We start from the raw sequence: 14,458 nt of genomic DNA, 5'->3' as shown, positions 1-14,458 counted from the left end.
TGATAAAATATACACAAATAAATTAATTTATTTTCAAATGAGAGATTAATCTTACATTTTAACACATGATTATGTTAATAAACTATGTCAGTATGTATGAAAAATAACTGAACTCAGATTTTGGTGGGCTTAATGGGTATGTTTACCCTATATTAACATTTAATAAATGGTTTATAACACACTGTAATGTAGTGTTAAGCAGACATTAGTCTTCATTAATGTATTTATCAACAACTACAACTCCTCCTGTGGGCACCCATAAGCGGAGGCATGTGTACAGATAATGAATGACAAAATTTACTTTATAGAAGTTTTAATTGTTGACAAATATCTTTCATTAATAAATACTTAAACATGTCCTTATAGCTGTGTGCAACTACATTGTAGTTATACTACTATTGTTAATGGCTTTGATTGGGAAGGACTCAATTAGAAAAAGGTGATGTCATGTACTTAGCAACATTTTAGTGAAAATTTAATTTAATGAAAACACAGTGCTGATGAAGCATTAGCTGATTTGGAGTGTTACATTCGTCTTCTTTTTTAAAAGAACAATTCAGGATGTTTCCCCACCAAACTTTAACTATGACTATTGCTTATTTGATCATTAATATTTAATGTAATAGAGAATTTTATTTTCAGTGGCTTAAAACAAGCCCTAAGGAACAGGCCTGTAACTGTATTTAGCTGTGTGTTTAACATGTAGCTGGATAAAGCAACTGTGATATTAATGGAGCATCAAGAGTCAAGAAACAGGATGAGGTTGAAACCCAGTATATGGCTGGACTGCGTATGGTCAATGTGCTTGACAATACATTGTGGCCAAACTGCTACAGTCAGTGGTAGTGTCGACAATGTGATTTCTTTTGGGATATTACATGTTTATCTGTAGTGGCCCAGTCATATTTGTTCTTAAAGTGTACTGAAGTAGCATATCATATGACATTGTGTAATTAATGTTACTTAAACAGACCAGACATAGGCAACACATGACAATTATGAACCACAACCTCAAATGTTGGTTTTGAGGAGCAGCAGCATGTATTAATGGACAAACGAAAACTTACACGGTACATTTACTATAACCTGACAACTTTACTGTTTATTTCTTCTCTGATCGCCAACAGCTGTCTGCTCTGATCAGTCCACGCTGTTCAGTGAGGCAACGATGTTAAAACGGAAAGTAAAACTGAAGTTCCACTGGCATCGTTTCCTCATGCTACTTTCAGATGGTTATATTTTAAAGATGATTTCACACACACACACACACACACACACACACACACACACACACACACACACAAACACACACACACACACAATCCAAGCCTAGTGGGCCATTTCAGTGGGCTCTGATGGGACTCCAGCATTGCTGAAGTCCTAATGCTAATACTCTTTCTGCAATATGGTCCACAACTGCAATAACATTGTGTATTCTCTGTAGCAATATCTCAATGTGACATGAAGTCATCTATTTTTGGGCAGCTATTCATCAGATTAGGTAAGATATTAATAAAGTGGAATGCATCTAAATGTAATATTGGTGAAGTAGGTCAAACTTTTTATTTCTTACTTGAATCAGGCTTTAATTTAACATGCATAAGCATTTCCGGAAAACCAAATAACATTACTGCTCAGTGTGATGTTGCGACCTTCGAGACAGCTCGTTGGTTGTGAGTTGCGACACCCGACCTTGGCTTGCAAGACATTTAACAAAAGGAGACAACAGCTTGTTTAATCTAATGACCAGGCGAACAGATCTGTTTCATAATGAGGTCATGTTTCTGTGACGACAGCCCCTCCCTTCAGTGGCCCTGTGCAACTGAGGAAGTGGAGGAGCTCAGCTTCAGAAGCAAAATGTACATCACCATTCAAAGCAATCATATCGTAAAAGGTAGCAATCTACTCATTACGATTAGGTCATTATCAGTTGACGGCTCAACTGTATAATGTGAAATGATGATATGATGAATGATACATCAATGCTTCTGTATTTAGACCATAACAGCCTTACACATGACGAGCACTCTCCCTTTTTAGGCAATAACAAGAAGCAGTCTGTGAAAACCCTTCAGACAAACTTCCTGTGTGTTATCTGTGGCATTACAAACAGACTTTCAACTGGCTCTAAATTGATAAATCAATACTACACTAAATAAAGAATAGCTTGTGCTGCAGATATTGCAATTCAATGCACTATCCTGGGCATCGTTTTAAGATTCGAACCATTAAACAATATAAATCAACAGATTCCTCATGAGGAACAGTCCACTCAACCTCTGGCTCCACGTAAATACCAAAGTATATGCCAACTATCAGTTTATATGGAAATTACTGCTACAGTTGCTTTTGTTATTTGACCCTGGAAACAGAACTGAATTAAGCCAAAGTGATTTCCTATACTCTGCTCACATTCATTGATCTCACTGCAGAATAATTTAAAGCTGAATGAGCCTGTCCCTCTTTGTAAGTTTACCCCTTCAATGAAGGATCTTGTGGCAGACTCAGTTAGAGGATGTCTGCTTTTCTATGTCAAGATTTTAACAGGTTTGCTCCATGAGCTTGTTCGTTTGATACTGTATAACTTTGACTTGATTATGCTTTTTGCCTTTGTTTGTTTCTTTTCCGTGTCTCCCTTGAAAAAGACTAATATCAGTTGAATGACAATGTTAGGGTAGATGAACGGAAAACAGTAAAATTACTTTTATAATACCAATCATTAACTAAATCAATCCTGTGTCAGTCTTCTGGTATCCACCACCTGCAGTGACACTGTAGCACAGTAGACCTTTTAATGCTGCAATGAATCAAACTATTACAGTTAAGGTCTCCCTGAGCAGGAGAAAGGACAAACACTCCTTGGGGACACCTTAGGCTAAATCAGCACTATAAATATCAGTACAACAGCCCAGTTCTGATGAAGTGAAGTTTCTCTCACACATCTGCTTCTCCCGCAGACACTAATCTACGTGTAGAGTAACGGTCTCCACTATTGCTGACTGCTGAAATACTGTATGACTAACTTTTCTTAAGTGCTAAACACAACACAATCAAATTTAAATAAAAAATATTCTCCAATTATTTCAGTTCAATTTCCTACCTTACCGTAGTGTGTACTCAGAGTGCAATAAACATAATGATGTAATAACAAGAGAGGCACAAAATAATAAAACAGACAAATTGTTTAATTTTTCATGGGAGTAACTGCAATCATTTTTATTATACTGTATGTTGTTATCTTAAGATGACAAATTAAAGGGACTGTACAGAAAAAAACAGCAGGCTGGAATTGCCTCCATGCAGATCTCACAGACCATTCCCCAATATGTAAAATACCTAATAAGTTTTTTTATGGCCACATGCACTAACATGTAGACTAACATGTGCGACCGGACCGGCTATCAAAACAAAGAACAGAGAAGCTCGGACTACAACACACACAGAGGGAGTGTGACTACATTCTCTGCTCAGGACGCCATTACTCTACTATATCTTTATATCTTTTATGCTGCTATATTAATTATCTAAATGTCCAGTACGGCCCCTTTAAGGATCTGGTTATCTCAGGATAACAGGCTTGTGTTCTTATGTTAATGTCATCTTGTTGTCTCAGGAAAACAACAGCTTGTTTTTGGAAGTATGTACAGTTTAGGCTGCCTCAGTATTTCAGGACTGTTTGACTCTTGTTACCCCTACTACACTTTACAATTGGAATTAATTACAAACGATTTTAAAACTTGAATGTCTCATCCCACTGGTCAATTTTAAACTATTAATTTGTATCAATCTATTTAGTGACATATGTGATTGTCTCTGGTGTTGTATGCGCTATTGTTGTGTCTGGCTATGTTTGTTTTTCTTGTACTAAGGTCTCTCTTGCAAATGAGAACTTGATCTAAATGAGATAACCTGATTATGAAGGTGGATGATGGGTAGGTGGGGTGAGTGACAGCAGGTGAAGGTAGTGGAGAGGTGGAGCTCTTCTGTGAGTGTTTAAATTGATAAATCTCTAAATAATCTCTTAACACTTTAGATGACCATTCAATCTTAAAGGTTAAGACATTTCAAGTCTTTTCACTGTATGTGTGTGTGTTTTTTCAAGCTAAAATCTATTTTACAACTAGCCTTATCACTATGTAACTGTGTGTGCTCTACAAAATAATTTAAATTGTAATGTACCGTATGTGGTCTCCTGTTGTACTTGTGTAGGAATATACTCTACTCCTAGATAGAATAACTGTAATTTGTTCCCACCTTGTCTTCCACAATCACCACTTGACACTGATATTTCAGCAACTAATAACCACAGAGGAATTGTTCTGAGGATGGATTTAACTGCAGTGTCTGGCTGGCTCAGCAGTAAAGCTTAGAGTAGGAGGGTGGGCTGCCCCATGGATGAGAAGCTAACACCCTGAGAGACTGCGTATAAGCACAGTCTCATGCTCTGTGTAAACCCCACAGATTCAGTTACACATAGGGTTGGGTATTGTTTGGGTTTTTTCCGATACTGGTGCTAAAGCGGTACTTTTAAAACGGTGCCTGAACCGATACTTTTTAAGAAAGTAAAAAAAAAAAAAAAAAGAAAAAAAAAAAGGGTACTAAACTACAGTCAGCGACATTAAAGAAAGGCTTGTTTATTGCTAAGGCCATATGGTCAAAATGAAATAATTTAATAATATAGTAATAACTATAACAATAACGTATTCTACTAGTAAATTGGTGTTGAATGACAAAAACAACCACCAGGCGGGAAAAGGGCATTTAACAATAACTTTGAATGCACCGCGAAGCTACTAGTTTCAAGTGTGTTGTTTTTCCGACAACGGCAGCTGCAGACTGTTAACGTTGCGCTGTTGGAATTCTCTACAGGGAAATACAGTCACACTTTACACTGTTTAGCTGTCAGCATTTTAACCATGTTTAATACAGCTGCTAGCTAACTGTAGGCTAATGTTAGCTGCTGTCGAGTGTAGTGTTAACTAGCGTCACGTACAGCGATGCAGAACTGTTGCCGCTAACGTCGTTTTCGGAGCATCAGAGAGCAGCACAGGCATATCAGTGGCACCGGAATGAGGCACCGAAATCCACGTTGCTATTCAGTCCGGTAGATACCCGTCGTTAAGGCACCGGTGCCGTATTAGTACTGGGTCTCGGTATCCAACCCTAGTTACACACCTACAGTCCACATGTGTGAACTGCTGACTTACAGGAGAGATACTGAGATGATTCAATAAAAACAGCTTTGGATAACTGAGGATGAGGAGGGGAACTCTAAATGTGTTGAGTCATTTACTGAAACACCAAAGGTCATTCTAGACCTTGGAAACTGTATATTAGGGCCGGTATGAGATTCTGACGGTATGATAACCTTCAGAAAAAAAAAATCACAGTTTCACGGTATTATGGTATTGCAATTACAGCTATAAATGTTTTTTTTTTGTTTTTGTTTTTTAAATGTCTGGGTAAAAAACAACAACTTTTTTCCCCATTGAACACAATGTATTTTATTTTTAAAACAGACTGCACACTGGCAGGGAGAAGGATTTCTAAACTGCACTTTCTGTCCTAGACTCATAAAAAACAGCTCATACCATACGGTTTAGTGGTCAAGGTCCACTCACTAGCTTTAGGACATTGGGTTGAATTTTTGTCCAATGTCATGTCAAACCAGCACATTAGACATTGTGATAACCTGGCAATAGAATAAAGAAAGAAATCCCTCTGTACAGGAGAGGGAAGATACTGTTTTATGCAGTTGCAGTGCAAGTGCTCTATCATTCTTTCATCTACAGTAACATCAGTATGTTCTGGTCATTACCATGAAAAGCCACTACACTTAGAGCAACTGATCACCATGGATTCCTCCATTCTCTAATATTAAAAGGGACCTTTCTTAAACATTAGTTGAAAAACTGTGTGTGATTCCATCTATTCCTCCTACTATCTCCAAGCCAAAAACATCTTATCTAACCAGGAAATGACAAGCAGCAAGAGATAAAAAATAGATAGTTGCAGCGACATCCTGAATCAATGTGAAATGTCTCGATCCACAAACTGTAAGTGTGTGTCTGAGAGAGAGAGTCTGTGCTTACTGCAGGTGATGCCTTTAATTGCTCTCATGAGGGTCTCCAGAGTGAACAGTAGTCGTCAGCAGAGGGGAAAGCGACATGTATTGATTAGAAAATGGGGGCTGGATCTCATTAAGGCTTTCCCTCAACAAAATGTCCCGCTTTCATTTTTCCTCAAAAACTGATGCCCAGCCAAGCTAGCTAAGGTCTTTTCTCAGCATCTACTGTGCTTCCTCAGGATGTCCCTGGGAAAGATGTACTTTACTGTACATTCTCTACATCGCTCCACTGACACAATATCGTTAAAAACTCCCTTCTCAGGACACACTAAGCAGACAGTGATGCAGGAAAACATCATTAAAGTTAAAAAACAAAGAATGTGCAGGTTACCATCGCATGTCAATAAACTTTTCTGGAGACGTCCTCGCAACTGTAAAATAACAAAAACTTATAAAAGTCGATACTTGACCTTGAGGACAGTAGTTCAGTCTCACAACAAGGTCCATTTAGTGGCTGTTATAGAGCTTCAGTTGTCACGAAAATCATGTAATATGACTGAAAGCTCCAGAACAGCTACTAAATTAACTTTGTGGTAAGATATGTTTACCTTTTAAGCCTACATCACATGGACGTGAAAAATTAAAACCTGAAGCGATAATAATAATAATAATAATCTACTATTGTTAGCTTTTCATTTCGGTTGCAAAGGTAGACATAACCTTTACTTGAACTCTTCCATCTTTCACCAACATGTAGGGATAACAATTGAAACTTGTTTCTTGAATCTTGTCCTGATCTAAGATGGGTGAGGCAGGTGTGGGTAGAGGGCAACAGTCCTCTACAGCTTCGTAGCACACTGCACTCATCAACCTACACCAACTTTCAAGCAATCTAATCAAATCAAAAGAATCCCAACTAAACCCTTCTACCCATACTCAGTTTCATGAGGAAGTATGTCACATTATCGAGGTTAGACACTTTACTTCCATTTTGCTGTGACTTTAAAGTCAGTGTCTCTTGAAATGTACTTAGAAATATGCAGGAGACATATGTTCTTTATTTCCTTGTACATTTTTAATTAATGTGGCCTAAAACCGTGAGACAGCTGAGTTGAATACAAGAGGATTTGTAACTGTGTTTCTGAACGATGAACCTGGCTCTGTAGTCGATACATCAAATGTCTGAATCGCCCACAGGTACATCGCTGCATCACTTAGCGAACACTGCTACATCATAACACAAAACAGCTGCAACAATCAAGAACTAATTCCCAATTAAATTCATGATGTGCTGCTGATTCCTTTAATGCGTCGCTTACTATCTTGAGGCCCTGATCAAGCAGGTGGTGCAAAATTGAAGGGAATCTACTTACAGTAACTGCTATCTTAGCGGCTGCCTCTTTGGATAGTACCTGACTTCATTAAACAATTTTTTCAAAAAGAGATGAATAAAAAAATAGAAGTGCTTGTAGATAACCTTGCTCATAGGTTTGGATAAGCTGGCTTTCAGATTATGGAGCGTCTGGGAAATGACATGCTGAACCCTTTCACCCATGAAGGCCTTGTTATCAAAAGAAAGTAGTGGTATGAAAGAACAATGAACATAAGGGTTAACTGTCTGCCTCATCAAGAAGCAGGCCTTCGACTGTGCGCTTCTAACAGGCCCCATTGCTCAAACCAACTCCCTTTTCTCTCAGAAAGCCCATCTCCCGCGGACACAAGCTGGGCTCCCACACAGCATGCCAATGCGTACCACATGTTCAGTGGAGCACCAAGCCTCCGCATGTCCCTCATGAAATATTCATCACTCAATGCCGACGGAAAAGCTGTGATGTAAGAGATTCCAGTTTCGGTGTCCGGTTTCTGCACGGCCACAGTGACACAGCAGCTCAGTGAGGTAAGGATGGCTGTGGGCTTCAGATGGTTTACTGCACGGGTTAAGTTTAAGCACTTGTCCTATAAACTGTGAAATAAGAGTGTATCTCATTGTTTACAATGGATGGTTTTCACTTACTAACCAGGGAATTAGGGCTGCCATATTTTAGCTGAATAGTCACAAAACTTTGTAGCCTTGTAGTCAATTAGCATTTTTTCTAATGGACTTTAAACAGGGAATTAACTATTAATCATTAGTCAGTATCACAGGAGATTGTTCTGTATGCCTGAATTCATCTGCAGAGGGGAAATTGAGAAACAATTTGACAGATTTAACTTATCAATTAGTCAAAGGAATCTTCTGACTCTTAAACACAAACAGAAAAGACACTGTACGGATTAAACGAGATTTTAACCCTGAATTAGTAGAATCAGGCTGAATATCTTCCAGATTGGTTGTTGTTTGGTGTTCAGTTTGAGGGGGGGGTCTGATTAAATGCATAAGCGATCAATAATCTGGTTGTTGGACGATTGGATGGATCTCTGGCATGTCATTTTGGAGTACTATTGGTTACTGTGGCTACTGTAGTCTTGGGTGAGACTGTGTTGTAATGGAAATAAAACTGAACTTCACTGCAGAAAGATAATGTGTGCATGTGTTAAGCCATCTGTCAATATTTGTCCATTTTCTTCCTGCTTTGAGTCAACAATTGAATTTCATGAAGTAATGCTGCCTTTCTGTTTTTGTCAACATTTTATGAGGATGCATTCATCTTGTTTGAATAAACTTTATTGTACTTAGACAAAACCGTGTTCATGTTCAGTGTGAGCACCCACGTTGTGACTGGTGAATTGAACTGTACAGTGTGAGCACAGAGGTCATACAGAGTTATTTTATTTTTTATTAGGCAGATTCAAACTTGTTAACACAATGTACAAGATTAAAGTTGTGGTAGGCAACTTGTTTTTGGCGTCGTTGGACAAAAATTCCGTAATAGTCTTTTAGCATATTGTAATTCAAGTGCTCTGAGAGAAAACTAGACTTCTGAGACTAAGGGTCCTATTTTAACGATCTGAAATGCAAGTATCAAACGCCAAACGCAAGTAGCTTTGTGGGCGGGTCTCGGGTGCTGTTGCTATTATACCGGCGGGATAAATGACTCTTGCGCCTGACGCAAATCTAAAATGGGTTGGTCTGAAGTAGCTACATTACTCATAGGTGTGGTTTGGGCGTAACGTGTAATAAACCAATCAGAGAGTTATCTCACATTCCCTTTAAAAGCAGGCACGCTTGTTCCAAGGCAGATTGCTATTGTAATGGCGGATTTTCTAGGTGCACACTCTTAATACATCCATGGGCGCACGCCAGGAGCGGTTCACAGCTGAGGAGACCGATGTTTGCTATTGATTTTTCTTTTTGACAAAATTTAAATAAAGAAATGTCACAAAAACATACTTTCCGATGGTTTTGGGCTCACTCTCACTGAATCACGAGGTTATGAATGCATGGTGATATTTTTGCAATGTAGTCTAACATTAAACCGGGATTACCTCACTATAGACGATGCAGCTCTTCTGTCTCTCCTCTCCCGTGCTGCTGCTGGGGCATTTGGGTTAAGTGGCATCGGCACATGCAGTTCAACATCACATCTCCTTAAGTCCTCTAATATTTCCTCATTTATGTCATCAACACAGCCATGATTCATGGAAATGTTGTGTAAAACAAGGTCATATTTTCCTTGTATATGTATGGTTTGCAAAAATGGGAACTGCTGGGTCTGTGAGAGGAGAGAAGCAAAGTGTATGCACGGTGTGCACACTCTACAATATGGCCTAGCATACGCCCTTAAAATAGCATCTGAATAACGCGCCACTGACTTTAGACTAGGTTTTTCCTGGTCTGTGGCGGAATTGTTTTCTGAAACTGCAAAATAGCACTAGAGAACATTTGCGCCGGAACACGCCTCCTCTTTTTGATGAACTGCCCCCGGGAGCGCAAGTTCATTCCCTAATTTACCGACGTGAGTCTGTTGAGGGAAAAGTCCGCTCTGCGTCGGGTGCAAAATAGGAATGATACATGCGTCGGTGTACAAAGTCAATTGCGCTGGGTGCAAGATAGAGCCCTAAGTCATCATATAATAACATTTTGACATTTTGTCTCCCACACCTGCTGAATTTATATATTAGCTTTACTAGTTCCTGGTAGTTCCCTTCTGTCTGTCTGTTTTTCTGTTGCATAAACTGTCTCACATGAGGCATGAACAGAATACTGCAGCAAAGCAAAATACTATCCACTCCTCCCTAAATGACCTCTGCTCAAGTTACATAAATTCAAAGTGCTTTTATCTCTAGAAACTTTTTTTTTTTTAACGTAGCCTGGCAATTACCTGCCGGCTGTCGCGCTGGGATGAGGAAGAGGAGGAGGCGCTCTTGTGAACCGGCGTGGAGGTCTTGTTGACTGGCGGGGAGCTCCTCTCCTCAGAGCTCATGGTGCGGCCGTGGGGGCCTCGTTGATAGTGTTGGTGGTGAGACATGGTGGGCACCAGGTGGCTCCGTGGACCTCCCTCAGCACTGGGCCCCGCAGATCAGGAGCATCCTCTGACACTTCCTCACACTCACTGCTTGCTGTTCATCTGAAAAACAAAAGGTTAGGAAGTTACGCTATCACCTCTACTTCGCCTTCCTTATTCTATCGCAGTGCTGTTGTTTATACCAGACAAGAGCCACACTGCCAAACGCCTCGTGGTCTAGTTTACTCCTTGGAGAAATGAGTATCTGGGCTTCTCCTAGGCTTTGAAAACTATCCTCCCATCAATTTCAATGTTAATCTAACTCACAGATGCTCAGTCGAGACGCCCTGAGCTACTCTTTGAAGCATAGGTTTTTAAGATTCTCCTCATTACATGTGCATTACTGGATAAGTATTACATTATGTTTGCTTTGAGATTGGTGTAGGAAATCTCCCTATTTTAAAAGCTGAAAGCTGAGATTGATATTGTAGTTTTTCGATCAACAAATTGAGTAATCAACAAAACGTTTCTGCTCTAACCTGGAGCAAAAATACCCAAACGTTATCTGTTCCAGCTCCTCAAACTGGAGAATTTGCTGCTTTTCTTAGTTTTACATTATTGTCAATTGGATATCTTTGTGTTTTTGACTGTTGCTCAGACAAAATAAGACAAAGGATGGCGTCACCTTGGGCTCTAGAAAACTGTTCACTGCTATTTTTCAAAGTTTTCTGATGTTTTACAGATCAAATGAATATTCAAGAAAATAGTTGGCTGATTAATCAAAAATAAAAACAATCGCTGTTTGCAACACTACATCTTCGCACACACTTTGTTTACAATCAGGAAATGCGACAGATCAACCTATCAATTTGACTGTAGTCACTGCATCCACTGCAGAAGATTGAGATCATCCCAGAAGACAGTTTTTGCAACATACATCCTTAAACATCTAATTACAACTATGATAATGAGGGTTATTATATGAGGATACAAATCAATAAAAGAAAGCATCTACAGCTCTATTGTATGGTCACAAACCAGTGATAAACAGCTTATACACAAGCCAAATCTCCCAGAATAACAACATCCACTGTTTTAAACTATAATCTAATTATTAGTATATATATATATATATATATATATATATATATATATATATATATATATATACGTAATATTTTGAATACATATACTAGATTTAAAAGGTCTGGTTAACCTAATGCTCATATAGCAACGGGGAGTGCTTGTTTTCGTCATTAGTCATGGCACCGTGTTGCTCCATGCTGACACCCATAATACTGCCTGCAGTGGTGCGTTGTAATTGTCTAAGCTCTCAGGAGGTCTCAGCACTGATAAAACATACATAGATTGCAAGATAGTGGAAAAACAAACAGATAAACAACCACTGTTTCATTTAGAAACTGAGACACTTGGTGACATACTGAGGATGTTATTGGACCTTAACAGTGACAAATAGCACAATATTTTTGATCAAATACCTCGATGTTGATAATAATGTGACTTTTGGGGATAACATTCAGAAGATGTAGTATTTACACAAAATAAAAAGTTGGGAAACAGATATAAGTAATGTGGATACAATGAACAAAAAGTAAGACGTTCATTGTTTATTTTAACAATGAACAGCAGCTCCACAATAAATCATGTATGGAGGAAAGCATTGCTGCACTGGTGCGGTTTATTAAGTGCTGCACTTGATGACAGGACAGTGTGTAGCGACTACTATAATACAATATTATGCTCCAATCCAAAACAATTTCTTGATTAATCGAATAGTTGATCGACAGAAAATGAATGATCCATCAACTATTCTAATAATTTATTAATCATTTTTAGGTAATTATGCTAAACATACCCAGGTTATAGCTTCTCAATTGTGAGAATTTGCTGCATTTTTTTTGTCTTTTGTGATAGTAAACTGAATATCTTTGGGTTTTGGACTGTTTGTCAACCATTGACATTACCTACGTTTTAGAAAATGGTGATGGATATTTTTGCCAGTTTCTGATTTTTTATATTAATTACCAGATTAAGAAAATAATTGTTAGTTGCAGCTTTGATAAATCTCATATTATAAAACATAACTATATTGCTAAATTGTCCACATCTGTAAGTTGTACATAATGTTTTAACATTTTATTATATATATTATATAATTTCATTATAATAGTATTATTAGTATTAGTATGGGGACTAGACAACGAGTCTAAAAGACTGTTATAAAAAATAGTGTGGCAGTACAGGATTATTAACAGGCAGTGATACAATATGTTTGTGTTTAGGCATTGTATTACAACTCTGGAGCACCTGTGGTTTTAACTACAGGATGTGTCTATAAGGCTCTCCCATGTTAGGAAAACTCCCTGAGTCCACTGAGCAGCTCTGCACACTTCAGCAGTATGCACTCTCACATGAAAATGTGCAGTATATTCACACACTATAATCTATAATTCAGATCCTTTAAAGTGCTCATATTATGCTCATTTTCAGGTTCATAATTGTATTTAGAGGTTGTACCAGAATATGTTTATGTGGTTTAATTTTCAGAAAACACCATATATTTGTTGTACTGCACATTGCTGCAGCTCCTCTTTTCACCCTGTGTGTTGAGCTCTCTGTTTTAGCTACAGAGTGAGGCATCTCACTTCTGTACCATCTTTGTTGGGAGTCGCACATGCACAGTAAGTACTGCTAGCTTGTCAGTTGCAGAGCATGAGGGAGTGCCATGCTAGCAGCTAGGCGAGCATTATAATGTGTGTTACAAAGTGAAGCACGTTCGTCACAGAAGTAAAGGCTGGACTACAATAGAGCTGTTTGGAGCAGTTTGTGAACAGTGTTTTCTCTGGAAGATGGTAAGTCCCTTTGGGGTGGACTTTGGGCTTTTTCACTTTGTAAACCTATAACGTGCACAAAAAGATATATAACACAATAAAGGAAAGGGGAAAAGCCAAAAAGCATAATATGAGCACTTTAACAATGTCATCATCCATGCCCTGTCTTAAGCCAACTAGAATCTGAGCTACTGTAAGACAAGACGCTAAGTCCATTCAGATAGAGTATTCCATTTAGCCTATTTAATAAATCCACTCTCCTTGAGGAAGCAGAAGGGAAGTGTACACTTTACTATTTTAATACATTCTTCAATCTGTCAGATAATTGAATGTGGTTGGGATGTTTCAAGACCCTACTGGACAAAGGGGAGCCTTCAGTCACATAAAGCAACAATGGCACTAGTATGCAGCAGTCTGGGGAAAGGACCCTTCTGTTCACCCAAAATGAACTCTCAGCTCAATCACACACATAAGTTCTGTCTTTTCGTTTCATGCTCCAGAAAAGTAACAGCATTTGGGGAAAGGCCTTTCCCAGAATCCAAAGTGAGATGTTCTGGGGGAGAAAACAGTCTTACCTCTAACCACTGCCATCAACTGGTTATATACTATGGAATTAATGTCTTTCAGGGCCAATGTCGTTCATCGACTCTGCCAGACTGCCCCTTTATTAAAACAAACTGAGTAATCTTGTCATTTGTTCATATTAACAAAGATCATGTGGTTGTATTCATTAAGACCTGATGGAGTGGATTAGAGCTGCAAAGATCAGGCCTAGTCAATGAACCATCTTGATCGGTTGACAGAAAAGTAATTGGCAACTATTTTGAATGTAAAAAATAGTTAATAGCTCATATTATTTTGTAGTTTGTTTAACTTTCATGCGTTTCTGTCTCTTACATTAACAGAAAAAGTTGTGAGGACCTTTTATGAGGTTTGAGCAGGGTGGCATAGAGACAGCCACCAGCTTTGGGTTCAGTCACCTGCAATAACAACAATCTGCTCTACTGAAAGGTATATAAACAACATACTTAATTCCTACAGGCTCCAGGGCTTTTTGTAGCTGAATATGTGCTGTGACCTTAGGGGGTAGCGGCGAGTGAGAAGTCAAATTTCTCCCGCAGGTATCCATAGAATATCACGAACAAAGCAGTGAC

The 14,458-nt window shown here is 38.6% G+C and overlaps 1 protein-coding gene across 7 annotated transcripts in view; it reads right to left on the bottom strand.

The window, feature by feature from the left end:
• osbpl6 (oxysterol binding protein-like 6) overlaps positions 1-14,458 on the bottom strand; it is a 40,076-nt gene that overhangs the window by 23,024 nt on the left and 2,594 nt on the right. For all 7 annotated transcript variants that reach the window (XM_078261931.1, XM_078261937.1, XM_078261935.1 and 4 more), the window contains exon 2: positions 10,330-10,575. In XM_078261931.1, the coding sequence (XP_078118057.1) occupies positions 10,330-10,476 (147 nt within the window). In that variant the 5' untranslated portion in view covers positions 10,477-10,575. The remainder of the gene's footprint in view (positions 1-10,329; positions 10,576-14,458) is intronic.

Source organism: Sander vitreus, chromosome 11 (genome assembly GCF_031162955.1).
Source record: "Sander vitreus isolate 19-12246 chromosome 11, sanVit1, whole genome shotgun sequence".
Lineage (NCBI taxonomy): Eukaryota > Metazoa > Chordata > Actinopteri > Perciformes > Percidae > Sander > Sander vitreus.
The sequence above is the reverse complement of the archived record's forward strand: the minus strand, read 5'-3'. Positions and strand labels throughout refer to the sequence as shown.